This window comes from Thermobia domestica, chromosome 8 (genome assembly GCF_964235325.1).
Source record: "Thermobia domestica chromosome 8, izTheDome1.hap1.1, whole genome shotgun sequence".
Taxonomy (NCBI): domain Eukaryota; kingdom Metazoa; phylum Arthropoda; class Insecta; order Zygentoma; family Lepismatidae; genus Thermobia; species Thermobia domestica.
This window is the reverse complement of record NC_137461.1, coordinates 55664937-55690750: the sequence shown is the minus strand read 5'-3', so window position 1 is coordinate 55690750 and position 25814 is coordinate 55664937. Positions and strand designations below refer to the sequence as shown.

The 25814-nt window shown below is 38.9% G+C and overlaps 1 protein-coding gene across 1 annotated transcript in view; it reads left to right on the top strand.

Annotated features, from left to right (window-relative positions):
• Positions 1-25814, top strand: part of Obp28a (Odorant-binding protein 28a) — a 61425-nt gene that overhangs the window by 5149 nt on the left and 30462 nt on the right. Inside the window, exons 2-4 of the mRNA XM_081768457.1 lie at positions 1344-1422; positions 16135-16196; positions 19757-19792. Of these exons, the coding sequence (XP_081624583.1) occupies positions 1344-1422; positions 16135-16196; positions 19757-19792 (177 nt within the window). The remainder of the gene's footprint in view (positions 1-1343; positions 1423-16134; positions 16197-19756; positions 19793-25814) is intronic.

Genomic DNA, 25814 nt, shown 5'->3' with positions numbered 1-25814 from the left:
GAATTCGTCCGACTTGGGTGAAACTTATTCATGGTAATAGAGTTTGGCACACAGTGTGAAATACTAGGTAGTCTAAGAAGTACTGAGTCTTTTGCGTGCGAGATAGCGTTACTGTCCCAAATCTGATAGTGATGAGTCACAGCTCGTCAGGTCTAACGTCATTTCAAAACTGACAGTCGAAGCTGGTAGGTGTGGAAGAAGTGTTGGAATTCTTTTAATCAGGCTGAAGGTACGTTATTTCGCTGTGTAGACGAATGAATTTTCCACAAAATTGCGCTACATTTTACGATTTTATTCTGATAAAGATGCAAATGTTCCAGAGGCTCCTGAAGAAGTTTGTGTTGTTGATAGGCAAGATATATGGTCAAAAGCAACGGTGAAAGGAAATTTCAGTCAATTTCATTCTATAAACTTTGGTTGTGCAAGATGATAACTACAGTGAGCGACCAATCACAGCAAAAGTGGAGGATATTCTGACAAAAGTCGAGCAAGACTGGTATGTGAGTGGCAAGTCATGAAATCGCCAATGACCTAAACGTCAATCACCGATCAGTGTTAAACCATCTGGAGACAAAGAGAAGTTCGACGTTTGCGTGTTACATGATCTGACTCAAAAACATTTACTCGATCGAATTTTTATCTGCGAATCTCTATTGAAACGTAATGAATTTGAGTCATTTCTGAAGCGGTTGATCATTAGTGAGGAAAAAGTGGTTATCTTACGACGACAATATGTGAGAAATATTGTGGTGAAAGAGGAGAAGCTCCATAATCTGTGGCATTGCCCACACTAATGCCCGTGAAGGTTATGCTGTGTGTTTGGTAGAATGCATTTTATCTGTATCCTTAATCCTCTACCAAAACCATAAATAAACTTCTTGTTTGAATGTTGATCTACATACAGCAAACAGTATGAAGACGACCTTTTATTGGGGAGGGGGAATCGATTAACCAATGTAAGATTGGTACCATCTTCTCTCTTAACTTTCTAGTCAAACCAGGAGTGGCAGAAATCAACCACTTACGGTTTTAACTTTAGGATAAAACTGGCAATAGATAGAGAGAAGTGATTATCTGAAATCAAATAAGCATCTCAAGGAGTTGTATATACTACGATAAAGCAAATTTCTTCACTTGGTGTACTATGACACTCCAAGATCAATCTTTCTCTGATTCTTTTCCAAAGCTGAAAGAACACATAAATTTGAGGGAAGGAACTTATTCCTTACATAAAGTACAAGTTCAGATTGCAACACTAATGTTTATTAAGACGATTTGTAATTATTATATCCTGCAATTATGTTTGTTCTAATATTTAATTACGATTTTCTTTTCTTTTATAGCATCATGTGACGGTACGTCGCCGGATTGATGCAACTTCAGCCGTCGCAGATTGTGCATTGCGTTATGGCGTAGCGTTGAGTATGCACTTTAATGTTTCTTTTTTATTTTAATAATCAGATTATTACATTTTTGTTAATGAAAACCTTAGAAGTTTAATGAAAACCTTAGTTACATTAAATTTTCTTTGATATCTAAAAGACAATAATATTTGAAGACCACAGGGAAAAATGGTGAAAGGTTCATTCTGAGAAAATTGACAGTCTACTACAGTCTGCTAAAAATAAAATAGAAACAAAATACTGCTGTAAATAACCTATGCATTATTTGTCTATGATATTAGGGTAGGAGATTCTAGTCCTCAAAGTGTACACACTGATATCCATATTTTAACTTTAACCAAAAAGTGACATTTCGTCTTTCTTCCATGTGGTTTTCATTGAGTAATTTAACTACACTGGGATACGAAACTTAAGCACAAGATAGATAAAGTAACAAAATACAGTATTACGTAGTCGATGGAAATTAATGTAATCTTGGCAGCGTGTTGTCATAGGTCTCCCACATGGACACAGGTAGATAAACGTTGCATGGCATGATTTCAGCGTGAACCATGGGGCAGAATGGGTCTGCTTTCCCGGCGCGAAGCATTCGAATGTAAGAGACGAGACAGTGTGTGCCAGTCAGAGAGCTGTTAAGATGATTCTAGTGGTGTCACTCACAACAACATGGCTCGGAGACAAAATTTATTAATTACGGGCCACATTAAGAATAGCGATCCCTCTCCTTCAGTGAGTGTGAGCCTTATTGAAGATATTGAACCCAAACTCAAGCAAGTGAGAGCTTGATCTGGAGTAAGTCTCATTGTGCTCATTGGCAATAGTAAGGTGAGTACGCTTAAGACCAAGCGTGTCCCGATTGCAAAATGGCTGTGAATGACCCTTGGTAGTTAATTTGATACACTTTAAGCGACTGAGATTTTCACCTCGCAAATTTCGAACAGTGACGTTTTCTGTTGTGACTGGTTAACCAATTTGTGTGACCTTACGGCTAGCTGCATGTTCACCAGAAGAAGGTGAGCCAAGGCGAGGCAGAGGGAGGCAAGAGCGATTACGGGGAGCACGCTCCGTCTTGGCAACGATTTACCTGCGCAGTTTTAAGACGTTGCAAGCAAAACGTAGCGTGTAGACAGGAAATTTGTGCAGTTTTCTGAATTGAACGAAGACGGAACACGGAGCTATAAGACTGAGCAAATTAGCACAAACATTTGCAACGTGTTCAGACAAGTCGTAGAGTGTAGACGGTTACTCCGTCTTCAGTTTAGACATTTGCTCCGTTTCCGTAACATTGGGAAGCGATGGCTGATCTTAGGCAGTGTTCCAGACAATTTATCACGGAGTTTATAGAATTGTATAAAAGCTTCCCATGCCTATGGCGTGTTAAGTTAAAAGAATATAGCGACCGGGACAAGAAAAGTCAGGCTTATGATGTCCTAGTTAATAAGTACAAAGAAATCGATGTCACTAGGGTTGCCATATTTTAAAAGTAGAACAGCGTTGGATTCTAAACCGTAAGTACTGATGTGAACTTGTGTATTACAAATACTGACCTGGGATCCTTCTGACCATTTTTTATTTTTTCTGTGATTTCTTTGTTAAGTGACAGTTCCAATATACTTTTCTAACGAAACTAAAGTAAATCAAATTTTAAGTTTTTGCCTTTAATAGTTGATTAAATTCAACAAATGTGAGTCTTGAATTGTAAAGTAAGTATTACAGTGAGATATCCGTAATTGTAAGGATATCTATAAGGCAAATCCCCCTCCAAAAATCAAGCGTTAATGACAGATATTGTTCATGCGGTTTTCTTTCTATAAAACACAAAATAATTTATATGAAGTCATGAATAATTCAAGTATGTTTGTCACAACATCCCTTTCGAATATTCATTCATAAGTACATTACATTAAAAACACACGAACTACATAAAGAAAACCGTTGTGCATTAAAGAAAATCTCTTGTTAGCAAACGGCTCTGCGGACGCGCACTGGGCAAATAGCTCACAGCCTGAGCCTGAGCGCGAGTCCAAATTTAACTCAATCGCGATTGAGATTGACACAGAGACGCAGTGGTTTACGTTGAATATAAGAACACTTTACCAACAAAGTCGTCTTAGATTTTTTTCCAATCCAAAAAACGGGTGGTTTTTCGTGATTAAGAGATGATTAAGCGGGGGACGAATATAGGACCTGAAAATCGGGTGGTACCCGCTAAAATCGGGTAATATGGGCACCCTACTGCAAACAGAGAAACTATTGTGAAGAAAATTAATTCTCTTCGAAGTGTTTACAGGAAGAAATTGTCTAAAGTACTTACAAGTCTACTCGACCCGGTGCTGGAGAAGCTCAAATATACAAGCCAGTGTTGTGGTATTATGATTTGCTTGCATTTTTGAGCGACCAAGAAAATCCTAGAAAATGTAGGAACACCATAGGCAGTGGCGTACTTAGGGGGTGGCTATCGGGCTGAAGCCCCCCGAAATAAATTTGTTATATGTGAAACTTCATTACAATTTGTCGGCACCCAAAAGGAAAAATATAAGTGCTTATTCACGGGTTGTGCATAGCCTCCCCCGAAACAAAATCCTAAATACGTCACTGACCATAGACGATAATCCTAAAGACTCTGAAGAGGTAAGAATATCTCTCGCTATCAGTAATGATTTCAAGTCATTTTCCCCCTGAAGAATTTCAGTGAACAGACGTGGAAAAATGTGCGAAATTTTGAAAAAAAAAAAAAAAATGAATAGGCTTCAGAAACAATTTGAAATCGACACAAGTCAAAATACTTGTTTTCTTTGACTTGTGGTGACTGCAAAATTTTTCAGAAGTTGCTTCAAATTTTATTTATTTTGTGAAATAATATTTTCAATTTTAAATATGATCATCGACACGCATTACTTTATTAACCCTAGTAATACCAAGGGGGGAGGGCACAACTTACATTTTTAGATTTTCTAACTTTTCTAATTCGATAATAAATATGAAAACTAAATGATATTGTCAGGCTTCACCCCGTTGGTCATACAAAGTGTTTTCTTTCTTTTTAGTGTTTATTTTTCATTTATAATTAAATAAAGCGTTTTGGGCCTCAGAGGCCCCCTTTGGTTATAGTAAGGTTCTATTCACAAATTACGCTTGTTTTGCTTCGAAACAATTTTAGTATTACGCCATTGAGGGGTACTCTGTTTGCCAATGTCTAGATCACCTTGAACGTCGCGTGTATTTACGACGTCTAATTATATTTCTCTTGACAAAACAGAGCGCAAACGTTGACCACAGCAACACTTCCTTCATGTTGGCTTTCACAAAACTGTGTAGCAAAGACGGAGCAAAAGACTGTGCTGTGTAGACACACACGAATTGCAACGTCTTAAAACTGTGCAGGTAAATCGTTGCAAAGATGGAGCGTGTAGACCAGCCTTAACATTTGCTTGGGTTAATGTGCGGTAAGAGCACTGGCGTCGATAGTTTTTTTTAATCTGGGGGAGGGGTTCGGATGAATCAAAATAAAAATTCTCTTTCCGACAAAAGTTATATATATATATACAAAGTAGTATAGTTTCTTTAAATATTTTTGAGTTTATTGATAAGAGCCTTTTTTGCATTGCTCATAGTACTAAACCTCGGCTCGGCTTTCCTGTCCTTTAACAAACGTACGCCCGGCTTTTTACGTACTGTTCTGTATACATTACTCCGTGAAGAAGGAAGGGAGCTTTGCACTGCTAAATTTGTAACACAGCCATTGACATTTTGAAGGAAGAAATCTCATTGGAATTTTTAAACCAAAGCGGACATTTAATGGCTTTAGAATGTGGAATACGAGAATCGCTAATTACACATGTGAAGGAAATTTCTCCCACTTTCCCTAAAACCTTTTCTACTTGAAGTATCCTACTAAATATTATAGTTCCTCACTAATTCATAACTCCAGATACTGACTTATTCACGTCAATCAATATTCCTTCAGTATAAGTCACTCTAATCTTATGTAACGTCAAGAAGCCAGGATCTTTACGGAACTTAGTCACTTCAGTACAGAATGAATAATCAAGTCTTTCTAAAATGAGTATCAAGATAAGACAGTAACATCCTGAACACAACTGACGAGTATATGTTGTTTCAGTAAAATGTTGGTTGGTTCACAGTTTACGAGGTAGGTTACGTTGGCTCTCTGGCATTTTGAGCTCTCATATCTGGTGTGTGAGATTAGTAGTTCGATCCCAGCTTTCGTCAAGTGGACTTTGTGGTAGAGAAACACCATATGCGTGGGTTTTCGGTGGGTTCTTCCGTTTCTCCACACTTATTTTATTCCACCATTTCATTTGATATAATCACTGTCTCGTTTAGCTTTAAAGCATAATTGTTAGACGTGAAACTAAACTTTAAAAAAATGGAGATAAAGAAAATAGTAGACAAATATCTTATATTTGGAAGGTTAAGGGTTCATACCAATTGCAGTTATGTAGGATGGAAGCTATTCTTAACATGGGCTTTTGAACAACGACCAACGTTTAACATCAATGCAGTTGGCACCTGTACAAATCACTATGGAAAATCATCCACTATATCTAGTATACGACATTCCCTACCATTCTTTTTCGACTTGAGGAAAGCTGGATTATAGGACCCCGCTGGCGGTCCCTGCGCTCGTAATATTGTTTTGATTAAATTAATTTAAGCTTTTTTCTTTATTTCTTTTTGCGGGAGAGGGAGGGATATGCCACCGATGCTAGTGCAGATTGGAACCTAGTACGAAATGAGTCCAGTGTTGGGCAAAATCAATTGAAATCAATTGCAATTGATCAATCAATTGAAAGTAATTGCTCTGAAAACCAATTGCAATTGATTTCAATTGCAATTGATTTCAATTTGTAATTGACAATTAATTTCAATTGCAATTGAATTCAATCATAAAATTTGCAATTAAATTTTCGTCAATTGTTAATTGTTAATTGGTCACCAGGCAATTGAAACTTTTAATTGTTAATTGTCAATTGCAAAGGGTGCAATTGAAACATTCAATTGTTAATTGCAATTGACAATTGAAACTTGTAATTGTTAATTGTAATTGTTAATTGCAATTGAAATCAGCAATTAAAACTGAAGATAAGAAGATGTGTGTATATTGTATTGTCAACTTGTTACTGTTTTACATATTTCAAATAAGGTACTTATAAGAAATGCTGGATACCTACCATCCCTTTCCCCCCTGGGAAGAAAGCCGTGAAACTAAGTATTTTTTAAATATATTATGTTTATGGTTCTATCCCCCTCGAAAGAACTCTCTATGCCCGTCATGCATACACTATTAATGAGCACGAGCGAGTTCGAGCGAGTTTTCTTTAAAACTCGACTCGACTCGAAGCAGACACCTTTGAGTTCGACTCGACATCTCGGCTCGAAAAATTTCCCCCAACTCGACTCGAATTCGGATCGAGTTTCCAGTCGAGTCGAGCCAATTCGAGCTAAATCCTTTGTGTAGTTCCAAGTACTACTATCTTCAAGTATCCTACATAGACAATATAATTATCAATGATACTACTACTATTACTATAACTAATTATTATTATAACACCGTGTACCTGTATAAACATGGAATATAGGCGGTTTGTATCGGAATACTAAAAATTAGTTAACTGTCGATCTCGGTAGTCAAGAAATCTTCAGGAGGCAAGGACATCGGTCACGAGGTTCTTGGCTTGAGTTCAGGAGGAGCAAGTATTCGGGCTCGAGCCAAAAATTGTTAGAAGTTATGGGACTCCAGCCAAACATGTTTAAAACTGCTCGACCCGGGTTTAGAGTTGTCAACGACTCAAGCGGCTCGCTCACAGCTCATTCACTTATCGAGCCGAACCGAGAAGTGAGCCGAGCCAACAGCTCATCCAACAGAGCCAGCTCGAGCCGAAGGCTCACACGAGCCGAACCGAACCGAGCTGATTGCATACCCCAACCAAGCCGGTTCGAGCCATCGGCTCAGTTAAGCTAACTCGAACCCAGCCTATGGACTCGTTTCAACGGAGCTGGTTCGAGCCATTGGCTCCAATCGAGCCGAGTCGATAACTCGCCTTTACCGAGCCGGTTCAAGCCATTGGCTCAATTGAGCCCAGTCGATGGGTAATCCCAACCAAGCCAGCTCAAGCTGTACGCTCAGTTGAACCGAGCCGGGCTGGTTGACATCACTATTCCGGTTGGGCTTCTACTTTGGCTAAAAAATTGGACCGTGCAGTTCTCAGCTTTGATGGTAAGAACTACAAAAAATTATATGAATCTTTAGTTTTACGTCCCACGCGTATGCCAGTTAGGCTAAAGGAGACGGTGATGATGGGAAATGAATGAAATGAAGAAAGTGGGAGGAAACGGGAGAACACCGAGAAAATCCACGAGCACGGTGTTTGTCCACCACAAAGTCCAAACTGCGCGAGCTGGGATCGAACCAGGGACCTCAAGCACCGGAGGTGAACCTTCTACCACTGACGCTCCCAGGTAAGAACTACAGTATATACTTATATTGGTGCTCACGGCGTCATTAACTTGTTCCACCACCAACGAATTTCGAGATACTTTGTTTTGCATCTTTTGTGCGTGTTTTGTGTCGCTTTGTGCGCCTATTCCCACATTTGTGCATCACCGGAAGTGGGTCAAAATGGGCCTACAAATATGACGGAACAAATTATTGCTCTTCCGCCACCAATAAATTTCAAGGTCGTTTCCTTCACAACGTTTTGTGCCGTTTTGTGCGTCTACTTCCGTTTTGTGCGTCACCAGAAGTGGGTCAAAATGGGCTTCCAAGATGGGACGAAAATGACCCACTGTTCCGCCACTAACCAATTTCAAGGTCGTTAATTTCACACCGTGTACCCTTTTGTGCGCCTATTTCGACGTTTTGTGCGTCACTGGAAGATGGTCAAAATGGGTCTCGAAGGTGGGACGAAAATGACCCACTTCTCCGCCACTACCGTATTTCGAGGTCCTTTCTTTTGCATCGACTACTGAATTTTCGTGCTGTTTCGTGCCCCCATTTCCACGTTTTTTGCGTCACCAGAAGTGGGTCAAAAAGGACTTCCAAGATGGGACGAAAATGACCAAGAGTTCGCTACTGCCGAATTTCGAGGTCGTTAATTTCACACCGCGTACCCTTTTGTGCGCCTATTTCGACGTTTTGTGCGTCACTGGAAGACGGTCAAAATGGGCCTCGAAGGTGGGACGAAAATGACCCACTTCTCCGCCACTACCGAATTTCGAGGTCCTTCCTTTTGCATTGACTACTGAATTTTCGTGCTGTTTCGTGCCCCCATTTCCACGTTTTGTGTGTCACCAGAAGTGGTCAAAATGGACTTCCAAGATGGGACGAAAATGACCCACTGTTCCGCCACTATCCAATTTCAAGGTCGTTAATTTCACACCGCGTACCCTTTTGTGCGCCTATTTCCACGTTTTGTGCGTCACTGGAAGACGGTCAAAATGGGCCTCGAAGGTGGGACGAAAATGACCCACTTCTGCGCCACTACCGAATTTCGAGGTCCTTCCTTTTGCATCGACTACTGAATTTTCGTGCTGTTTCGTGCCCCCATTTCCACGTTTTGTGTGTCACCAGAAGTGGGTCAAAATGGGCTTCCAAGATGGGACGAAAATGACCCACTGTTCCGCCACTATCGAATTTCGAGGTCGTTAATTTCACACCGCGTACCCTTTTGTGCGCCTATTTCCACGTTTTGTGCGTCAGTGGAAGACGGTCAAAATGGGCCTCGAAGGTGGGACGAAAATGACCCACTTCTCCGCCACTACCGAATTTCGAGGTCCTTCCTTTTGCATCGACTACTGAATTTTCGTGCTGTTTCGTGCCCCCATTTCCACGTTTTGTGTGTCACCAGAAGTGGGTCAAAATAGGCTTCCAAGATGGGACGAAAATGACCCACTGTTCCGCCACTATCCAATTTCAAGGTCGTTAATTTCACACCGCGTACCCTTTTGTGCGCCTATTTCCACGTTTTGTGCGTCACTGGAAGACGGTCAAAATGGGCCTCGAAGGTGGGACGAAAATGACCCACTTCTCCGCCACTACCGAATTTCGAGGTCCTTCCTTTTGCATCGACTACTGAATTTTCTTGCTGTTTCGTGCCCCCATTTCCACGTTTTGTGTGTCACCAGAAGTGGGTCAAAATGGGCTTCCAAGATGGGACGAAAATGACCCACTGTTCCGCCACTATCGAATTTCGAGGTCGTTAATTTCACACCTCGTACCCTTTTGTGCGCCTATTTCCACGTTTTGTGCTTCAGTGGAAGACGGTCAAAATGGGCCTCGAAGGTGGGACGAAAATGACCCACTTCTCCGCCACTACCGAATTTCGAGGTCCTTCCTTTTGCATCGACTACTGAATTTTCGTGCTGTTTCGTGCCCCCATTTCCACGTTTTGCGCGTCACCAGAAGTGTGTCAAAATGGGCCTCCAAAGTGTGACCAAAATGACCCATTGTTCCGACACTATCGAATTTCTAGGTCGTTTCTTTTGCATCGTTTAGTGCCTATTTTTTAAAAAAGTTTTCTGTACCTACTTCCTCGTCTTGTGCGTCACCGAAAGGGAGTTAAACAGGCCTTTAAAGTGGGAGTTAAATGGCTCACTGTTCCGCCACTATCGAATTTCGAGGTCCTTTCTTTTGCATCGACTACTGAATTTTCGTGCTGTTTCGTGCCCCCATTTCCACGTTTTTTGCGTCACCAGAAGTGGGTCAAAATGGACTTCCAAGATGGGACGAAAATGACCAAGAGTTCGCTACTATCGAATTTCGAGGTCGTTATTTTCACACCGCGTACCCTTTTGTGCGCCTATTTCGACGTTTTGTGCGTCACTGGAAGACGGTCAAAATGGGCCTCGAAGGTGGGACGAAAATGACCCACTTCTCCGCCACTACCGAATTTCGAGGTCCTTCCTTTTGCATTGACTACTGAATTTTCGTGCTGTTTCGTGCCCCCATTTCCACGTTTTGTGTGTCACCAGAAGTGGTCAAAATGGACTTCCAAGATGGGACGAAAATGACCCACTGTTCCGCCACTATCCAATTTCAAGGTCGTTAATTTCACACCGCGTACCCTCTTGTGCGCCTATTTCCACGTTTTGTGCGTCACTGGAAGACGGTCAAAATGGGCCTCGAAGGTGGGACGAAAATGACCCACTTCTGCGCCACTACCGAATTTCGAGGTCCTTCCTTTTGCATCGACTACTGAATTTTCGTGCTGTTTCGTGCCCCCATTTCCACGTTTTGTGTGTCACCAGAAGTGGGTCAAAATGGGCTTCCAAGATGGGACGAAAATGACCCACTGTTCCGCCACTATCGAATTTCGAGGTCGTTAATTTCACACCGCGTACCCTTTTGTGCGCCTATTTCCACGTTTTGTGCGTCAGTGGAAGACGGTCAAAATGGGCCTCGAAGGTGGGACGAAAATGACCCACTTCTCCGCCACTACCGAATTTCGAGGTCCTTCCTTTTGCATCGACTACTGAATTTTCGTGCTGTTTCGTGCCCCCATTTCCACGTTTTGTGTGTCACCAGAAGTGGGTCAAAATAGGCTTCCAAGATGGGACGAAAATGACCCACTGTTCCGCCACTATCCAATTTCAAGGTCGTTAATTTCACACCGCGTACCCTTTTGTGCGCCTATTTCGACGTTTTGTGCGTCACTGGAAGACGGTCAAAATTGTCCTCGAAGGTGGGACGAAAATGACCCACTTCTCCGCCACTACCGAATTTCGAGGTCCTTCCTTTTGCATCGACTACTGAATTTTCTTGCTGTTTCGTGCCCCCATTTCCACGTTTTGTGTGTCACCAGAAGTGGGTCAAAATGGGCTTCCAAGATGGGACGAAAATGACCCACTGTTCCGCCACTATCGAATTTCGAGGTCGTTAATTTCACACCTCGTACCCTTTTGTGCGCCTATTTCCACGTTTTGTGCGTCAGTGGAAGACGGTCAAAATGGGCCTCGAAGGTGGGACGAAAATGACCCACTTCTCCGCCACTACCGAATTTCGAGGTCCTTCCTTTTGCATCGACTACTGAATTTTCGTGCTGTTTCGTGCCCCCATTTCCACGTTTTGCGCGTCACCAGAAGTGTGTCAAAATGGGCCTCCAAAGTGTGACCAAAATGACCCATTGTTCCGACACTATCGAATTTCTAGGTCGTTTCTTTTGCATCGTTTAGTGCCTATTTTTTAAAAAAGTTTTCTGTACCTACTTCCTCGTCTTGTGCGTCACCGGAAGGGAGTTAAACAGGCCTTTAAAGTGGGAGTTAAATGGCTCACTGTTCCGCCACTATCGAATTTCGGGGTCGGTTTTTTCGTATCGTTTAGTGCCTGTTTTGTACGTTTTGTGCGTCACCAGAAGTGTGTCAAAATGGGCTTCTAAAGTGTGACGAAAATGATCCACTTCTCCGTCACTACCGAATTTCGTGGTCCTTCCTTTCGCATCGACTAGTGAATGTTTCGTGCCGTTTTGTGCCCTTATTTCCACGTTTTGCGCGTCACCAGAAGTGTGTCAAAATGGGCCTCCAAAGTGTGACTAAAATGACTCACTCCTCCGCCACTACCGAATTTCGAGGTCCTTCCTTTCGCATTGACTAGTGCCTGTTTTGTTACGATTTGCCCCTATTTCCACGTTTTGTTCGTCACTAGAAGTGTGTCAAGATGAGCCTCCAAGGTGTGACGAAAATGACCCACTGTTCCGACACTATCGAATTTCCAGATCGTTACTTTCGCATCGTTTAGTGCCTTTTTTTTTAAGTTTTCTGCGCCTATTTCTCGTCTTGTGCATCACCCGAGGTGAGTTAAACGGGGCTTTAAAGTGGGAGTTAAATGGCTCACTGTTCCGCCACTATCGAATTTCGGGGTTGGTTCTTTCGCATCGTTTAGTGTGTATTTTGTACAGTTCTGTTCGCCTACTTCCACGTTTTGAGCATCACCAGAAATGCGTCAAAATGGTCGATCAATGTGTGAGGAAATAGAGCCATTGTTCCGCCACTATCGAATTTGGAGGTCGTTTCTTTCGAATCGTATAGTGCCTGCTTTGTACTGTTTTGTGCTCCTATTTCCACTTTAGTGCGACAACGAAAATGGGTCAAAATGGCCTACAAGTATAGCGGAATTACTTAATGCTGTTCCGTCACCATCGAATGTCGAGGTCGTTTTCTTCACTTTTTTTTTTTGCATGATTTGTGTCGCTTTGTGCATCAGTGGGAGAGGGTCAAAATGGACCTTGAAAGTGGAATGGATATGTCTTTTTCTGCCATATTTGTAGGTCGCCTTTGACCCACTTTCGTTGGCCTACAAAACGTGAAAATATGCGCAGTAACGGTAAAAACATGCACTAAACAATGCAAAAAAGCGACCTTGAAATTCGATACTGGTGGGAGAGTGGATCATTTTTCTTCCCACATTGAATGCCCATTTTGACCCACTACCATTGATTCGCAAAACGTAGAAATAGGTTTACAAAACGGTAGAAAACACGCAGAAGATGATGTGAAGGAAACGACTTCGAAATCGTTCCTGACGGAACAGCATTAACTTGTTTCACCATATTTGTAGGATAACATTGACCCATTTCCGGTGACGCAGAAAACGAGGAAATAGGCACACAAAACGACACAACAAATTTACATGTAATTAAGCTAAATTTCCATTTAAGTTTGTAAGCTTAATTATATGGAAAATTTTATACATTTTTCCTTTACGTTGGTCTACTTTACGTTGATTTGGGACTTTTAAATTTTATTCAGTTTTCCACTGAAAAGTATCTATAATTCAACAAGGAAATAATTATTAATTATAATTATTATCTATATAATTGAATTCATTGTAATTTTTTCCATGACAAACACTTTACCATTTCGTACTAGCTGTTATGCCCGTTCTTCGCATGGATCAGATAAAATATCAATGTAAACGAACTGAACAACGGGAGAACAATTAAGAAACATCTCTAAAATTGGATATATTTTGTGTGAATATATATCCAACAACGTACATGTGTTTTCTTGGGAAGGCCGATGGGGGCTGAATTTGAACGTATACACTATCGGGGTGTCACTATACGTCTGAGCAACCCCAATAAATATGGATTCGACACAAATTCTACTACTTTTACATGTCCCGGTGAACCACCCCTCAGACCCCCTTGGTTCGTATTGTGAAAAAATCTCCTCTGGCCCCCACCAACCCCCAACCAATACCGCGAAAACTATGAATGTGACACTAGCATCTGCCATTTTCTACTAATTTTTACATATGCCGGTAAAAGTCCCTATAATCTTCTGGTTCCAATTTAAAAAAAAAAAACAATGCCTCTGGCCCACAGCCGATGGGGGCTGTATTTGGAAGTCAACGCCTGTAGAAGTATCACCATTCATCTCAGCGACAGCGAAAACTATGGATTTGGCACTAATATCGGTCACTTTCCATTATTTTTACATGTCTCGCAATTCCCCACCCCCGGTGATTCCCGGCCCGCATACAATGGTGGCTAAATTTGAAAATCATCGCTAATGAAAGTATCACCATTGATCTCAGCCACCGCGAAAACTACGGATTTGACATCGGTCATTGTGGATTATTTTTACATGTCTCGTGATCCCCTTTATAATGCCCCCCTTTCTTAGCTGATGGGGGCTAAATATGAAAGTAAACGTGGTCTTGAGTTTCACCATTGAGCTCAGCTATCCCGAAAACTATGGATTTGACATTAATATCGGTAATTTTCGATTATTTTTACATGTCTCGGAATTCCCCCCTCTGGTGACCCAAGGCCAGCATACAACGGTGGATGAATTTGAAAGTCATCGCTAATGGTAGTGTCGTCATTGATATCAGCAACCGCGTAAACTATGGATTTGACACTAATATCGGTCATTTTGGATTACTTTTACGTTTCTGTATCCCCCCCGTTGACCCACGGCCCGCAGCCGAATACGGTGAATTTGGAAGTTAATGCGATCGGAGTTTCACCATTGATCTCAGCGACCGCGAAAACTATGAAATCGACACTGATATCGTTCTACTTTTACATGTCCCGGTAAACGCCCCCCTGAGACCCCCTGGTTCGAATTTTGTTGAGAACGCTTTGCCTTGGTGTGGGACCTGGACCAAGGTATCTTTGACCAAAATTTGGTAACTCTCGGTCGACTTTTCTGGTCCCCAGGCCGGTCCCGGTAAGCGTCCCCTGGAGACCCCCTAGTAAGGAATTAAAAAAAAACTCTTCGTCTTGGTCTGGGACCTAGACCAAGCTACCCGTGACCAAATTTTGAAAAGTTTGGGTCCACTCGTATCGTCCACAGGCCGCACAAAGATAGACAGACAGACACACGAACAAACTCTATTTTATTTATACTAGGAATGCAATGGATGTACCCGATTGCAATGAAATGAGCTGAGCGAGCTTAAACTACGTAATCATTCCTGGCCATTATGCAATAATAAATGCCATTTTTAATTGTTGACAAAAAAATCGCGTGAAAACTTTTTCCCCATGTTAAGTCTATGCAAGCGTTTTTCGGTGATTATTCCTCGATGGTACATCGGATTTTTTTATTTCGACCTATGTTGTCACTCAGCACGACATACTCTATCAGCGTGCTAAGTTTTCTTGAGATCGGCCAAACGGTCTAGGAGGAAGCGTTTTTCGGTCATTATTCCTCGATGGTACATCGGATTTTTGATTTCAACCTATGTTGTCACTCAGCGCAACATACTCTATCAGCGTGCTAAGTTTGGTTGAGATCGGCCAAACGGTCTAGGAGGAAGCGTTTTTCGGTCATTATACCTCGATGGTACATCGGATTTTTGATTTCGACCTATGTTGTCACTTAGCACGACATACTCTATCAGCGTGCTAAGTTTGGTTGAGATCGGCCAAACGGTCTAGGAGGAGTTCGCGGACAACCAAACGGCTAACCCGAGTATAAGAGCTTCGCTTCGCTCAGCTCAATTGGAGAGGTCAGATCCGCCGTTATTGTATTAGTGCGGTGCTTGAGCGATTGATCGTAGAATTTCAAACTCCGATGAGTGATAATTTTATAGGCTTGTTTTATTACAAGTTTAAACTCTTTAGTCAGTAGAGAAGAGGTCGTGAATCATGGGTCAGAGTTGATGACAATGAGTTTTGGTGGGTCTGTGGGTCACAGTGGGTAAGAGTGGTTTATGGGTGGTGGGTCAGAGTGGGTCACGGTGGGTCGTGGGTCACGACGGGTGGTGAGTCAATTGGTCGTGGCTAAAGTTTTCATTGCCCCACGCCCTCTTTGAACTACTGTGTTGAAAATTAATCAGTGAAAATCAATTGCAATTGATCAATCAATTGAAAGTAATTGCTGTGGAAATCAATTGCAATTGAATCAATTGCCAATTAATTTCAATTGCAATTGAATTACAGAATTCAATTGCAATTACTTTCCACTGCAATTACTTTCAATCAATTGATCAATTGCAATTGATTCTCCTTTTTCAATGGCCAACTGCAATTAACAATTAACCATTACTTATTTCAATTGTTAATTGCAATGAACAATTAAATTTACAGATTAATTGTTAATTGTTAATTCAATTGAAATTTGCCCAACACTGAATGAGTCTAATGAAACATACAGTAGTTTGAAATAAAACCACACGTATCTATGGCAAATATTATATATTCATTATTAGGAAAGGTATCAATTGTGTCTATTGTATCAACAGTACAAAACTATTTTTCAGGTAAAATGAAGGAATTGTATCTTGCAACGAATGCATCTGATCCACAATATTATCACTCAAAGGTAAGATGTGTATACAGGGTGTTTCAAAAAACATAGACAACGTTTTGGAGGTGATTCCTGACACCAAGATAAGAAAAAAGTATAGACCAATGTGGGTGCACAAATTCTTCCTTTCGGAGTTATAGGATACCGAAAACTTGAAAAAATGAACTTTAAAGATCCATAGCTCCAAAACTATGGGATCTACCGTAGTTGGGTCAAGAGTTCACTTATGAATTAGAACTTGTTGGCTATCCAAAAGTGCATGATTCAGAATTCTAAGGTACTCACGCAACATTTTTATTGAAGTAGTTTAGCTATGCGATATTATTTGAAGTACTTACCAACAACCTCTATAAAAATTGTTGCGGAAGTACTGCAGCATTTTGAAACTTGGATATGTATAGATAGGTCACATACTAGTTCCTAAGTGAAATCTTGACCAGACTACGGTAGGTCCCACAGTGTTGGAGCTATAGGCCTCTAAAATTCATTTTTTCATGTTTCCGGCAGCTTACAACTCCCAAAGGAAGCATTTGTGCACCCAGTGTGGTCTATACTTTTTGTCTTATCTCGGTGTCAGGAATCACCTCCCAAACGTTGTCGATGTTGTTTTTAAACACCCTGTATATATTTTGACGTTACATTGCAATTTCTAATTTAACATGATATTCACTTATTTAATTTATAAATATTCTAATATGTATAGTTTTTTCTTTAAATAGTAGAACAATAAAATATTGATCACAAATTAGAATTGACTACAAATCTTTGATTAGTAGAAATAATCTTTGGAACTAACGGTTCCTGGAAAGTCTTCCAAACTTTTGCGTTGAGGAAAGATAAGCTACAATGCACGATATATATAATTCATTTTTATAAATGCTTTTACAAGATTTAGTGCAATACCAGGTTTTGTACATGTTTCCATCTTATAAAAGCTCGGCAAAGAAACACCATTTACGAATAATAGAATTGAATTAATGGTTCGAATACTGGGAAATTTTAAGTTTCCAGAGCATATTTAAAATTTTGAACGACCCATTCTAATACTATACCAGTAAATCTACGTATTGTAGAAGTGTCAAATACTTAGGCAAAATACTGAAGTTGATTAGTTTAACCCAGTGCTGTAACTTGAAACTTACTTTGGAGGGGTAAACATTATTTGAGCCCCGTTGGAAAATAATTGGGACCCCTATAATATACTAACGTTTTATTCGTGACATTTAGTAATCCTGGTTATTATTTTTCGGAACGTATCAAACATTTACTACAAGTCAAATTGTAGAGCCTATATTTGACAGAATTCAAATTCGTAATTAGTATTTGTATTATTTCTAGAGGCTCGGTTGGCGTTTTACTGAAGCAAGGCCCAGAATTTATGCTTACTAAAGTTGAGCTCAGATTACATTTATGCCTACTGAACTAGGGCCCAGATTACATTTATGCTTACTGAAGAAGGACCCAGATTAAATTTATGCTTACTGACGTATTGCCCAGATTATATTTATGCTTACTGAAGTATTGCCCAGATTACATTTATGCTTACTGAAGTATTGCCCAGATTATATTTATGCTTACTGAAGTATTGCCCAGATTACATTTATGCTTACTGAAGTTTTGCCCAGATTATATTTATGCTTACTGAAGTATTGCCCAGGTTATATTTATGCTTACTGAAGTATTGCCCAGTTTATATTTAAGCTTACTGAAGTATTGCCCAGATTTTATTTATGCTTACTGAAGTATTGCTCAGATTACATTTATGCTTACTGAAGTATTGCTCAGATTACATTTATGCTTACTGAAGTAGGGGCCACATTGCATTTATGCTTACTGAAGTAGGGCCAAGATTATATTTACTAAAGTATTGCCCAGATTATATTTATGCTTACTGAAATATTGTCCAGATTACATTTATGCTTACTGAAATATTGTTCAGATTATATTTATGCTTACTGAAGTAGGTCCCAGATTGCATTTATGCTTCATCTTAAGAAAATATATTTTTTTCAGACGATGGGACAACAGCTGCAGCGACATCATAAATTATTTTCAATTCTTTTGGAAATGGTATGGGAGATCCATTCCATGCTTCACAAATTGAGTGAACAATAATTGACACTATTTAAAGCCTTAAGAAAAGTATATTATATCTGGGGGCTTAATAATAGTAATTTTACTGGAAAGAACTCAAGTCATATTTTCGTTTGATTTGAGATATTTTTTTGGGTGAATGTATTCCACACTACGTTAATACATTTATGTTCGTATTGTATCATATAGATTAAGAACGTTTTGACTTGAAGTGGGAATTGAGCTCCCTCGTGGCTAAGCGGTTAGCGTACGCGCATTTGGCGTGGGAGACCCGGGTTCGATTCCCGGCGGGAGCTCATGTGGTTCGGATTCCACGTTAATCAGTAGGTCCACGTCTCACATAGCCTCGCTGCTGAAAGGGACGCTAAACTAAAATCAACAACTCAACTTGAAGTGGGAATTCCCTCGAATGATGGGGAGCTTAAATGAGAAAGGAATTGCTCCCTGCTCCCCACAAGTTAGGACACTGGTTTAAACTGCCAGTTTTTGTACTGAAAATTAATTTTCACGTCTTCAGTTTAAGAGCCTTATTTCTGGCTCATTTTCCACCATATTTTCAAGCTGGTATGGACTGTAATAGTATGAAATTACATCATATTCTTTGTTAAGGTAATTCTCACGTCTTGTTTCTAAAACAACACAATAAAATAATTCAAGAATGATGATGTGTTACGTTTCAAAATGTAGACATTACATTGAAAGAGATAATTATGACAACTTTTTGAGATTTTCAATGGATGTAAATATAAAAGAATATAGCAATTGAGTCGACAATAAAAGTGTGTGTAATTACTGCAAAATTTAGTTCAAGGAATTGGAAGAATTACACTGTTAATATTTTTGCAATATGCTGTACAGAGTGTTCCAGTTTGAATTCATAAAGAAAAGTAATTCAGTTTCTTCCATGGTGCACTTCAATACAACTCTTTTGAGCAACGAACTACCTCCTGACTGTCTGGGTATCTCAGCTTGATTGTTGGACATGTACTGCGTTTGTGACGTTAGATGCATGACCGTAGTCCATCCCTCTGTTGGGTTGCTGAGGAGAGTAACAGGAGGAGAGCAACCTAATTGTAACATTTCAGAATATTGATTAAAATATAAGTGTTATATGTCAATAAAAATCTGTTAATTATTTGTTTTTCTGCAGCCACTTCTGTATTTTGACGTTACAGACAGAACCGTTACAAATAGGTCAAATGTAATAATATTTCTTGTAAGCCTTTATTAAATATTAAATGCAGATACATCTTATTATATTCCTAAGAGTAACAATATTTCCACTAATGGATATCAAATCCTTATTTCATTTGATGTACAGTCCCCAACAAAATTTCTTGCCTTCTTTAAAAATACTGCAGTCTATACGTAACATTGATTTAAATGTACTTCAAGCAAATATGAACCATGTATATATGTCCATATTTAAAATATTGTTTTTAAAATGCAAAAAATGAGATTTTTATGTTTATTTCTTTCAGTGTTTTGAGAGCTGTCTGATGAAAGAATCTGGAGCTGTAAGTTTTAAATCTATTTTGATATAAATTATACTAAAAATATTGCATTTCAAACTGTTGTTACTGTAACTATTACTACTTCTAGAACTAGAACAAACATAACTTAGAGCCGCGATGGCTCAGTGGTTGGGCGTTTACCTCTGGTGCGTGGATCCTGTAACCTTATGGTTCAGCTCATTGAATATTAAGGAAGAAAATTTTAATTTTTAAATAAACCTCGCATAAAAGCGCTCGTAGAATTTTTTCTCTTAGCAAACAGACGAATACGCATATATGAGTGTGTGGGTCGCGTCTGCGACGGAAATCTTGGCGATCCTCTCGTCTCCCCAAATAAGGTGCTAAAATTCAGCACAGAGAACAAACTTCGTCTCTAAAAATTCCTGCCTATGGGTGTCATAGCTATTTTTAGCTTTGACATCACCAGGCTGCATTGTGAGCCTGTCCACTACGTAGAAACGCGAGGAGACGGGGAGAAATATTAAGTTAGTCTGACAATTGTTCCTGGTGTGACAACAGCTAGTTACCATGGAGGCCGTTCTGGACGAGTAAACGCACAAGACTGCGCGTATTTTGTACATTTGTTACGTTGTTAAGTACAGTACTTTAACACATTAAAAGTGCGTTAATAATAAAAATGTTGCCTCAAGAAGAAAATTCGAAATCTTAAAACATTTGCACGTGATTGTTAATTTTAAAATCGTCTTGACGACGAGGAGCAGCAGAACAGTGTAAAGTTTCCAGTCTATCCAAAAGAAGACAAAATGGTAGGAAAGGGAATGCATCCCTCAACCTTCAGAATATCCCCCCTGGAATCAGCAAAAATGATTTTCCTTCAGCACCAAAGCGAGTGAAAAGTGACAGTGTGAAATTGTGGAAAACAACGATGTAGCGAAACACAACCGGTAACCCGCGACTACCGCGCCTTTCGCGACTTTAATAATTATAATAATAATTGGGCCGAGTGTTAAATTCCATTATCATATTCAATCACTCAAATTAAAGTGCCAAAATGTAAAGTAATATGTGTTTGTGCAGTTTTAGTGTTGTTTATTAAAGTGAAAAGTGAAATTTTGCATATCCTTTACCAAGATAATTATCAGGGTATAAATTTATATTTTCTAGTTTAAAAAATAAACTAATTTACTTTTCTTTCCAGCATAATTAACTAATGCCTATACAACATAATAATTTCCGCTTTATTACATTGTATCGGCATTGAGAATACGATTAAAGTCAGCTTTTATGTCGATTTCCCAGAACGTTCTGACCCGAACTCTGAACCGTGTTGTCCAGTGGCTATATGGTCGGCTCTGGCAAAAGGTCCAAATTATTATTAAAGTTTAAAGGAGACGCCCAAAACATAGAGGATCGAATCCCGGACTGTTGTAAATGCCCAAGCCCTCCTAGGGAACTGCAAGACACGAACCACTTACTGTAATAATCCCTGGGTCGATCCCAGACCACCCCAAGTGGGCCGTGTGGTGGACAAACACCGTGTGGTTGTGTTTCTTTTGGGGTTCTTCCGTTTCCTCCCATTCTCTATATTCCATCAGTATCATCCATCCCATTATCATTGTCTTCCTTCGCCTTAGTGCATAACGTGGACACTAACCTAGACATTTTTGTTCTACTATGTGTTGCCAAGAGTCACATGAGAAGAATGAGAAGAATCAAGCATGCGCCGCTCGACCATCTCCAAAAAAATTAATTTTTCATGACTGTTTATACTATATCAGGGTACTTCAAAATCACAATTAATTATTTTTTTAAAACATCTCGTAGCGACGCAGCTTCTGCCGCCATTTTGCGTTTTCTCGATTTCAGGCGTTTATGTTGTTTTGAATATCTCGGCATGTATTTGTCCTAGCAAATTGACAATTGCTGGGCGTGTCTAACTTGTGCAGAGCTAAAACTTTGTTATCTTAACATTTTTTCCTAAAAGCACTTGAAAGGGGTGAAATCAGGGCCTGCAGTAGCAACATTTTTGGACGTTGAAGACATGTTTGGGAAGAGGAAGTAACTGACGTAGAGGTCTGAATTTGTGTGTGCAAGTGGTCCGGGGTTATACGTTTATATTGAAAAGTTTGCAGATCTGTAGCTGTTTCCAAAGGCCTGAAAAAATATCGTAAAGTTTAGGAATTATACCAATTTGCTATATTTCACTGTCCAATGGGCCTGGATTTTAAAATCCGAAATTTTGGGAATAGTTACTATTTTATCATACCATAACACACAACAAAACGCGTTGTGTGTTTTTGAGCAGAAGGTGTTCAAAGTGATCAGGAATGACGTTATACTCTAGGAGGTGTTTTGTTCACATATTCAACTGGAAATTCGTTGTGGTAAATTAAAATAAAGTAGGATGAATTGCTAGTCCAGTTAAGGCTCTTAAGCTCCTCTAGTTGTGACTCACTGTCTTATCAATCACATCAGCACTGGTGAAGAATGCCGCTATCAGTAGAAGGCGAGAAAAGTCAAAATGTATGCTTGGCAAAAAAGTCCATAAGTACTAATTTCTCTTGCAGCTTACTATTTCAATGATATTCATTTCTCTTTATTGTTGTTTTAGCTGTCAACTCATGCAATGACTGTTATTCTTTCGTTAAATGTACATTCCAAAGTAATTGTTTACAGTGAGATAGTGCTCACTGATTGGGGGAATGTAGATCAAACGAAAGGACAATAATCTCCTGCATGAGTTGCCAGTTAAGTAGAATAGTGTCCTTTTCTCACGAACATTGGAGAAAAGTGCAAATTTCTCACGAGAATTGGTATAATTTCGCCTTATTTCTTACGAAAATTGATACAAATTTCCTTTATTTTCACGAGAATTGGAGAAAAGTGCAAATTTCTCACGAAAACCGGTACAAATTTCATTCATTCTCACAACAATTGGTCAACAGTGCAAAATTCTCACCAAAACTAGTACAAATTTCCTTCATTCTCAGAACAATTGGTCAACAGTGCAAATTTCTCACGAAAATGGATGCAAATTTCCTCTTGAGTGTTTTATCATATATTTTAATACAATTTTATATTAATTTATACAATTTATGCTGATTACTTACTGTTTTTTCCCCAAGCCTTTAAGAAACTTGTTTCTTCCTTGGTTATTCCTCCTTCAAATGCTGAAAATACCTAAAGGAACTTCAGAACATGTCCACACAAGTCTTTTTTTGTTAATCTTGAACGCAGTTGGTCTTGGTATTCAAGAAACTAATTCTAAAGAAAGAAGGCACATATAATAAAAGAATGGGGATGTCGTAAGCTGACGTAAGTAAAGGAGAAAAGCAGAAAACAAAGGAAAATCGAGTAGGGATATCGAAGTTTGTCCACATACCTTCGCCGCATGTATCCTTTGTTTAATGAATAGCAACGAGTTAAATGTATAGCAGATGGTGTTATGTAGCTGTCTCGTAATTTCATCATTGTGTCAATTAAGGAAGTAAGAAAGTGTCAATTTAATGTGACATATGGATGTTTGAAAATAGTCTAACCGTAGGAGGTGAGAAAAAACATGTGAAATGACTTTTAGAAACATGGGAAACTCTGGATAAAGAACAATTGTTAAAAGATATTGACTGTGTAAGATGGAAGGCGGGGGGGGGGGAGTGAGAGAGCCCTTTGATAGGGAGTAACGAAATGAACATAGACACCTGCTTGTATGTGTGTGTTCCAGAATGCTGGAGGGGTGAACTGTGTTCTCCTATGGAGTAAAAAACCATGTTTAATGGGAGAGTGTGACTTCTACCGCATGGAAACTGAAAAATATACGAAAAAAAGAAATAGGAATCATTATTCTAAGGACAGAGAATTGAAGAATGAGATAGTTAAATGTCACTTTTTAAAAGTTAATGTATTGCTTCCCCATACTCAGAGACCACACATAAGATTGGAGGGGCGAAGTGCGCTCTTGTTTTGTGAGCAAAGGACCAGTTTTTAAATTAGCGTTTGACTTGTTACGCATTTTGTTAAGACCTTGCCACATACGTAGAGGGGAGAGAAAGGGTGGCCCTTCCTACCTGAGTTGCAAAGAGGAAAAAGACTGAATGAATTGTATACATAAGGGAACTTTCACTTTTGTGCTTTTTGGAAGAAGTCTTCAAACAAGATTTCTTTAGGTATTTCCGCATAAATGATTTTATCCTTTTAAAAACTAGATTATTGAATTAATTATTTATGAATATTAATGAAATGATAATGAATATTAATGAGATGATAATATTAATGAGATGCTAAAGAAAAGGATTACAAAGAATGGATTTTACTGTTTTTCGTATATTTAGAGGCATTTTGCGGATATATGTAATATACAGCACTGCGTATTGTACATAAATGTATGAGATAATGTGGAAGGAAATGCGCGCAACTCTAAGAAACATATTTTATGTAATGATATTGTATTTTCAGTAGCTGATATGGGATTTTAGCATAGAATATCATCTTTTGGATACTGTATTGATCTAATGGGGTACGAAGCTTAGATGAATGACAAATTGCATGTATATATGAATAGTTTGTAAGGGGGGGGTACATCTATGTGTAGGTGATATGGGATTTTATCATAGAATATCATCTTTTGGATACTGCATGGGTCTAATGGAGTACGAAGCTTAGACGAATAAGAAATTGCATGTATATATGAATAGTTTGTAAGGGGGGTACATCTATGTGTAGGTGATATGGGATTTTATCATAGAATATCATCTTTTGGATATTGTATAGGTCTAATGGTGTACGAAGCTTAGACGAATGACAAATTGCATGTATTTGTGATTAGTTTGTAATCGGGGTACATCTATGTGTAGGTGATATGGGATTTTATCATAGAATATCATCTTTTGAATACTGTATGGATCTAATGGAGTACGAAGCTTAGACGAATAAGAAATTGCATGTATATATGATTAGTTTGTAAGCGGGGGTACATGTATGTGTAGGTGATATGGGATTTTATCATAGAATATCATCTTTTGGATACTGTAAGGGTCTAATGGTGTACGAAGCTTAAACAAATGACAAATTGCATGTATATATGATTAGTTTGTAAGTGGGTAGATGTATGTATGTATGTATGTATATTGGTTTGATATCGGACAGGAATATATGTATCATATTGTAGACATATTATCTTTCGTTTACATGTAAGTGTTTTAAGCATGTGTTGTTGGTTGCGTAGTTTTAGGGGCTATACTAGGATGGATGCAAACACCTAAAGTGTTTCTATTCTATTAATATTGGATTGTAGCCTTATTTATTGTATTGTAGAGCTGTATATGTTGTTGTGGTGATACGGTATGTGAATGCAAACACATGAACTGATTCCTTATGTATATAGATTACCTTGAATACCATGTTAGAATGTATATATTGTGATTTTTACATACGTAGATGCTTGCGAAAGATGTTCTAGGGGGTATTTGAAGCACAAAGGATATCACTGTGTTATAACCCATTTACATATAGATATCTTTTCACTACAGTATTCTAATGTCTTATATTGATACCTTTACTGACTTCTAAGATGCTTGTTCATCGTATAGTAGACATTATGACAACAATATGGTTTCGAACTTACGATCATTTATTGTAAGAACATAAAATACGTATAAATAACCTTATATGAAGCATAGGTATTGTTCCTTTATTTTATATAGAATAAAAATACTTCGTATTATATGAATATTTGTTTGGAGAAATAAAACATATTATTATAAATTGTAACGCTTTATTGTATTTATATACTCTACAATATTCTATTTTGCAATATTGGCATATTGATATACATATATAGATATATTTAAATAAGATATTTACATTATATATACGTACAAGTACCAACAGATAGGAAAACTTATGGACATTATGATACCTTTAGACAGATTACTATTTACATATACACAGAATACCAATCATTTCACGCACTTAATACTTTGATAACCATATGGCAATGTTCTATAGTCAGTAATACTGTTATGATTTAATCGTCGTCTTTTATTTTGAACTTTTTGATGTGTTTTAG